The sequence below is a fragment of the Berghia stephanieae genome, chromosome 9 (genome assembly GCF_034508935.2).
Source record: "Berghia stephanieae isolate SIO BIC M18660-M18661 chromosome 9, UCSD_Bste_1.3, whole genome shotgun sequence".
In the NCBI taxonomy this organism is placed as follows: Eukaryota; Metazoa; Mollusca; class Gastropoda; order Nudibranchia; family Aeolidiidae; genus Berghia; species Berghia stephanieae.
Window position 1 is genome coordinate 36,677,875 of NC_088368.1, and position 8,081 is coordinate 36,685,955.

The 8,081-nt window shown below is 36.7% G+C and overlaps 1 protein-coding gene across 1 annotated transcript in view; it reads left to right on the forward strand.

Moving 5' to 3' along the window:
• LOC144980153 (organic cation/carnitine transporter 2-like) overlaps positions 1 to 4,122 on the forward strand; it is a 6,387-nt gene extending 2,265 nt beyond the window's left edge. Inside the window, exon 2 of the mRNA XM_078927716.1 lies at positions 782 to 4,122. Coding sequence (XP_078783842.1) covers positions 782 to 2,376 — 1,595 coding nt within the window. The 3' untranslated portion in view covers positions 2,377 to 4,122. The remainder of the gene's footprint in view (positions 1 to 781) is intronic.
• Positions 4,123 to 8,081: the final 3,959 nt, after the last annotated feature.

Sequence of the window (8,081 nt, forward strand, 5' to 3'; positions counted from 1 at the left end):
ATGATGATGATGCTGATGTGGTATTTAAGGTGGAGGTTAAATTTTCATTTAAAATAAAAAAAATTATATGATAATTCTCCAACCCACTCGAGCGTATTTATTGCTAGTGCACGCACAGGATCGCCCTATTAACTCACTCAACCATAACACCGAATATATTCGTAGTATGCCCTGGTCACGTTTACCCCATGCCTATTTATTACATTTTTCTGAGACAAATTATAGGCGTAGATAGTATCAAAGCTAATGTTTTTCAATTTTACATGTTAATGGTAGTTGAATAATAATATCTATACACATGCTCATTTCATTACATTTTTTCCAATTTTGAACAGTTAGCAAAAATCTCTAGAATTGAGTGAGTTAGTTTAAATATAATTATATAGAGGTCTGCAAATCCTATGATTTCCCCGTAAAACAAGAAAAACAAGTTCCAGTCCCACCAATAACTGACAACGTCTGACTTATTCTGTTTGAAATATTATTGTATGTATTTACATATTTTTAAATGTTTATTTTACATTATGGGGCATTAACAAAAACCACAATATTTTATAATGCGAGCGCGATATGTGTTCCATTCTCATGTGTCTTTGTTTTTCGACGAAGGTGAAAAGGGTGGGTATGCGCGTGTCTTCCTGACATTCACACTTAATCTTCGATTGTCATGTATTGGCGGAGTGTGAGCGATGAAGGTGGATTAAGGTTTTCTCTCCTTAAAATCACATCACATCTAATAATATTTCATATATCAGACTTCTTTTTTTATAACTTGTTTCAGGCAAAGCAGATTATGTCATCCAAGAGGTTGCTGGATGTGGACTGTTTCAAGTGATTTTCATCTTCCTTACTTACTTCTTTTGCAAAGCATCAGCCATCTTCTCCATCTACTTCCTCTTCTTTTCAATGCATAATCCTGGCTGGAGATGTCTGGACGACGGGATGACTAGCAATTTCAACTTCTCTAATACTTCAAGAGAGACTGACTTCAACGATGACTTGCGAGGAGAACTTATTTTTGACAACTGTTCTTTATTTTACTCGTGTAAAAACATTGAGTTTGATCCAGAAACATCCACGCTTGTCAGCGAGTGGGGGTTACTCTGTGACAGGGCCTGGATTGCCTCTCTTATTGCCTCCCTGCAGATGTTCGGAATCTTAATCGGTTCTTTTCTCGTTGGATATTTAGGTGACGCCTTTGGAAGGAAATTTACCATCTATGGAGCACAGTTGGTAGTTGCTGCTTTGAATCTTGTATCCTATTTTTCAACTTCTTGGCAAATGATCGCTGTTGTTCGATTCTTTGTTGGCATTGCTTGTTGTGCAAACTTAAGTCTTATTTATATGTATGTAGCCGAGTTTGCAACGCTAAAATGGAGGGCAGCGGTCAGTGGTATTCCTGGGTGGCCCATAGTTGCTATCATATCCGGCCTTGTCTTAATGTCGTTGAAAAATTGGCGTCTCTTTCTAATTGTCACCGTTGTATTAACAATCGTAGGCTTTGTTCCTGTTGTGTGGACCCCCGAGAGCTTGAGGTGGCTGGAAGTTAAAGGCAAAAGTCACAAGTTTAATTCTGTGACCAAGAAAATTACAAGGATTAATGGAAAAACTTTACCGCCGTTGGATACCATGTTGCCTGAACAACAACTTTATTCGGAATCAACTGGTAAACAACAGAACCCAAGGAAGACATATATTTTGCTGGATCTTTTCAGAGGAGGTTATAGATTGAGAAGTTTTATTGTCGCTCTTGAGTGGTTTTCATGTAGTGCATGGTACTACACCATTAATTTCGGGGTTCGAACCCTGCATGGAAATTTCTACACGAATTTTATACTGATTACTATATGCGAAATCCCTACTGCTGTGTCGGTGATGTTTATTTCCAACATCTTCAAACGGAAATTCTGCAAACTGGTCACGATTGGACTATCAGTCGCAATGCTGACAGCCGCATGCTGTTTTAAATTATCCCCTTGGCCAAATATACAAACAACAGGAGTTACCGTTGTTTGCATTCTTGCTAAAGGTTTCGTCACCTGTTACTGGTGTTTTGTGTTTGTCCAAACGGCTGAAATGTACCCGACTGTGGTGAGAAGTCTTGCTCAGAACTGGGGAAATCTATTTGCCCGACTGGGTGGGGCACTGGCACCGTTCCTGATGCCCTCTGACCCCAATTCTTCATACATCTCATTCGCTGCCATGGCTGTTCTTGGTGTTATTTGTGCTGTAGCTGTTCTCAAACTGCCCGAAACGAAGGGGAAAATATTGAAAGAAACGTTTGATGGTGAATTTAACGTTGACAAGGAGAACTATGATGTAGGTGACGTTGTGATTTCGGATCTACAACCTCAAAGCCGAATTATGTTGGAATGAACAAAGTGATAACATAAATTAAAATATGAAACATAGATTAATTTTATGCTTGGATGAACGAATAAATAATATAAAATAAAATATGAAACAGATTAAATTCTTTAAAAACGCGTAGTTGATGACACGACAATGCCAACTGTCCGTTACTATTGTAACAGATTATTCGTATGTGTCACCCATCGTTCCAATCCCGTATTGTGTCAGGATGACACGATGTCCAAAAAGTTAATTTTAAGAAAAAATAATCAGAAAATTAAAATTTGATTTTGTCCTTTTAACCCTCACATTTGTTACGACACAATATACAATTTTCTAATTCAGATTTTTTTTTGTACACCACAAACTTATAAGAAAGGTCTTTGTTTAATTAATAAAATAATAAAGTTGTTTTGTAGAGAGATTGTCTGAGTTTAAAAAATCTAATTTTCTGCTGGGTAAGCCTGCCATTTTGGGGAAAATACTGAAAATGATCGGTAAGGAAAGAGTTAAGGAATGGCATCCATTTTCCTCCAATGTGACTCGTTGTCTGAAAACAGGTATTATCCTGATACTAAAAAGTCCATTTAAAGTCAAAATAATCAAAAATATGAAATATTGCTTTTTATCATTGTAAAATACTTTATTCATTCCAATCCAAATTACATACAAACTAAACCCAGACCTGATATTTTTGATCATAAGTTCAAATGTTAGCATCTTAATCACTCCGGCATAATACCGTTTTGTGACGGTGAGTCACAAATATACTTATCCCAGTTTTGGTGTCTTTGATTACAAAGTTACTTTTCAGGTTGTAAACCGTCTGAACACACACAATACCGTTGATAGGCAACGGTTCATATTTCTCATAATTTTAGATTCAAATTGACTTATTGACGGCTTTACGTTTACTTCCCTAAAAGGTTCAACAGTCGTGGCGTCACTTCCCTCGTAATGACGCATAGTAACTTAGTAACTGGTTCTAAACTATCGCAACAATGGCGGCGTGGACACCCTAATGAAATACCTCTCCGACGAGCATAAAAGTGTATCCAGAGGAGAAAAACATTATAAATCTGATCATGTTTTGACTTTTATACATTTTGATCACATGACAGGTCAAAAAGTTCTAGCCACCATGAAGAATAAAAAGTACCGGTTTTCTTTGTTTAGAACCAAGCTGCTCGTTGCTGGGCGGACGTGACATCAGACTATTGAATCCTATTCTGTTCATCTAGACGTCTAGCTCATTCCGACTCAGAATAAGCGTAATGGCTTAATGTTATCTTTCTATATTAATTGTTCCTCTTATTTATCTAGACGTCTAGACATAATTTTTTACTGACATAGTGGAATTTTTAAAACAATTTTATTAGCCTGACTTTTTTTATACAATACCCCTGTTGGTTTTAGTATTCGGAAAATGATAGTATGGTTATTCTTATCTGAAATCTAAACGTTTTATGTTTTGTTTATATTATTAATCACTGATACATTCAATTATGTTTTTTTTGTTTCCTTGTTTAAAATTGTTCTTTATTTATTTTTTATTTTTGTCGGTATATTTTGAATTCCTCTTTATGTTTTCTCTTTTATGTTTTGGGTATGCGGGTTTATTTTTTTATTAAATTATTTTGAGTGAATTTTTGAATTTGGTCAAAACGTTGCTTTTTATAACTTAATACCATGCACTATTTCTAGAATCCATCACATTGCTTTACAGAACACATCGCATTTTTAAGAATAAAAAGAAGTGTCATATTGGAACTGAGTGTTATTTATTTAGACTAAATTGAATGAATTTTATTTTCAATTGAGAAAAGTGAGTGGAGCAGGCACTTATGTTGATAATGACAAGAAATGAAAAGAGTAGGAAAGTGCCAAAAGACAACAGAGAATACAAACTTCGCGGCGGCGATCGGAGCTCGAACTCGCGACCTTACTGGTACGACAACTCCGCCTGGCCGAGTAGATCGTGACTCTACCGTGTGAGCTATCCACCGTGTGTTCTCTGTTGTCTTCTAGCACTTTCCTACTCACTTCATTTCTTGTTATGACTTTTATTTGTGATACTCAAAACAATAATGAATATACCAGATGTGTTTCAGAATTAGGTTTCCCTCTCTACAACATTGCTAAAAAGCAACCCAGAACTACTAAAATTTGAGGCAATATGACTACATGTCTGAATAATCTCGATGCCAAATTATTTCAAGTATATTGGTTGTCGCGTCATAAAGCTGTGACGTGGTAAATTTATTGTACTTTTGTTTCGTGTCCAAGCGTAATCAAAGGAAAACGGCAGAGCAAAACATTGATGCAATCTTCTCATTTACGATGCTCGGGTTGTCATCAAATTTTAAACTCTTCTCGACACTCTTTGTAAGGTTTTAGAGCACACTAATCCTTCAATTCAAATTGTTAGAAAGTGTGTCAGGGAAGTTGAAGATGGGAAATCTAACCACAGAAGGCTCGCAGAAAACAAGGAGAGAAGAAAGTGATGCACATTGGGGTTTTTTTCGACACATGCAGCATTAAACTGATCTGGCCTGTCCCACCTGGTCAAACTGATAACGGAAACTATTACAGATTCGTTCTTAACCCTCTCCTTACCAACCATTGGAAAATCTTCACATTCGTTACGATCCAACCAGCGCTTTTATCATTCAGATTTCTTTTGTAAATCACACAATTTAAAGAAAAATGTTTTATTATAGCTATAAAAACGTGACACTGTGTTGTAGATATTAGGTATAGAATGTGTTTGTTGCTTTTCTGTTTGAGTAAGAAAAAATAATATTATTTTTGTGTTGGATGGGTGTGAAATTTTGGGGAAAATTCTGAAAATGGCTGGTAAGGAAAATGCTTAAAGACAAACTGAGACCAGGGAAACAAAAAAAAAAAAAGAAAAAAAAGATCCACTTTATTTGAACCAGGCGCCATTCTGCATCATGACAATTGACGTTTCGGGTTTCCCCTATGTGAGGATTATGAGATAATCTCATTCGTCTGTAGTGTTTAATTCATCCTGTTTTCGTAATCAAATTGAAGCTTACATTCAATTTCACATTGTTATTTATTTCCAGAATTTAAGATCTTGCGTTTTCACGATTTACCACGCAACATTCTTTATTATTTCTTCTTTGCGTTATATCAAGATGTCATTACAAAAATACTCACCATCCTCGCTTTGATGGACAGACTACAATAAAACTAAGTATTAATGAGGTTTAATAAATGCTCTTTAATGGGATATAAAATTCTTGAATCTAACATATTGCTAAGCAATAGTAAGTTCATCGTATAAAAATGTAAAGTTACTTTTTGCTCATGTATAACTTTAAACACTGTTATCTGTGCATGGGCCTTACAGATATCTTTCAATGTTGAAAGATCTGACACGAAACTATACGGTACGATAATTTTAATGACATTTAATTTATGTGTTTTGAGCAAGTGTTGGAGGGATTTACATCGAATGGTAAATTGAGTCCTGGATTAGTTTTCCACGGTTTAGTTATTCCCTATTTGATATCATCAAACCGTTTAATGGGCATGATCTATAGATTGTTTAAAGTTGACGCCACTGAGGTCTTTGTTATTGTCTTTTGCCATCCGCGTTTATGAGCAATGTTCACTAAACTATATTAACCTGACTTTTAACATTCATGGATACACACAGTGTTGTGTGTTGGTCCGTTATATTTCCGGATGGTAATGTTATGAGCTTCTTAGCCAAGCGCATACTATCTATAGATAGTTCAAAGATAACGTCACTCAGGTCTTTGTTATTGTTATTTTCCATCCGCGTTTATGAGTTATGCTCACTGAACTTTATTAACCTGACTATAAACGTTCATGGATACACACAGTTTTGTGTATTGGTCCGTTATACTTCCGGATGGCAATGTTATGAGCTTCTTAGCCAAGCGCATACTATCTATATTAACTTTCCAGGTGCTTGAGGTCATTGGTAAGCAAAATGTGCTCAAAGTGACCTACATAGTGAAAAGTGTTCACAGATTTTGAACTATCCAAGATTACGATTGGTCATTGTGTTCTGCTTGACACGTGGGTATGTTTACAACTTTCATAAACAAAGCCGCGTGTTTACATTTGTTCAGAAATGTCCAATCGTGGGACAGCAACAAATCACGTGATTGATTACTCGGTTGGACGAAAACATGAATATAGATAGTATGCAGATGACGTCACTCAGGCCTTTGTTATTGTTTTTGCCATCCGCGTTTGTGAGTGTTCTCACTAAACTGTATTAACCAGACTATAAAAGTTCATGGTTACACAGAGTTTGTGTGTTGGTCCGTTATATTTCCGGATGGCAATGTTGTGAACTCCTTGGCCAAGCGCATTCTATCTATAGATCGCTCCCATTATAAATCAAAATATATTTTTGTTGACTGTACGCTTCAACAGTCGTAACGTCACTTCCCTCGTAATGGCGCATGGTAACTTAGTAACTGGCTCTAAACTATCGGAACAATGGCGGACGCCCTTATGAAATATTTCTCCGACGAGCATAAAAGCGTATCCAGAGGAAAAAAGAAAACTATATAGATAGTATGCGTTTGGCTAAGAAGCTCATAACATTGCCATCCAGAAGAATAAGGATCCAACATACAAAAATATGTGTAACCTTAAACGTTTATAGTCTGGTTAATGCAGTTTTGTGAGAAGTATTTATAAACGCGGATGGCAAAAAAAAAAAAAAACAATAACAAAGGTCTGATGGCGTCATCTTAGATCTATCTATAGAATATTTCCAAGGGTACATCATGCTCTTTCACTCACGTATTTTAAAAGCCTTTATATATCGCAATATCCACTTCCATCATGCTCAATGCGCTTTACAAAGGGTCCTTAGCCAACAGCAACCCTTAAAATAATGTAGGACGAGACACTTTGCGGCTCAATGCGCCTCACAGTGCGTCATAATTTATTCTCCCAGCACGCTAAGTAGGGATGAGGGGGAGGAGGCTGGAGGAAAGGTTGTGATAGCTCAGTTGGTAGAGCACTCGCTTCGCACAGAAAAAGACCAGATATGTGGTAGTAATCGCGGAATAATTCTAGTCCTCCAGTTATTGTGCACTTGGGTTAGACAAGTGACTCACCCAACTGACTCAGTTGTATTGAGTGCCTGGAAATGTATTGATGCTATGCGTTTAGGTAAAATACTCACAGCGGCCGCCAGCAAAATTAGACATAATAAATAACTCACAAAACTATGTGTAACCATTAACGTTTATAAGTCTTATTAATATAATTTAGTGAGAACGGATCACCAACAGGCTGTCTAAAAATAATAGCAAAGTCAGAGTGTTCGTACAGAGACAACGCCTAACTTGAGAATTCTGCTGCATAAATTAGATTAGGATTATTTTCCCATGGTTTAGTTTATGTAACCAAGGGAAATAACCACGTATATACAGACATTTGTTTCATATTCATTGGATTTTACAATATAATTAATTATTGGATTTTACATACTTTACAGCATATATAATGTCAATGATTTTTATTCTAACTTGGGGCTCCTGATAACTCAGTTGGTAGAGCACTCGCTCCACGTGTAAAGGGACCAAGATCGATCCGGAGTGAAGTCGGGCAGTGTGTGGCTGAGCGGTACGGTCTTTGCTTCGTACCCAATAGGTACCGAGTTCGATCACCCGCCGTGCGTTGTGTGGCCCTGAGCAAGTCACCTCGCCCTA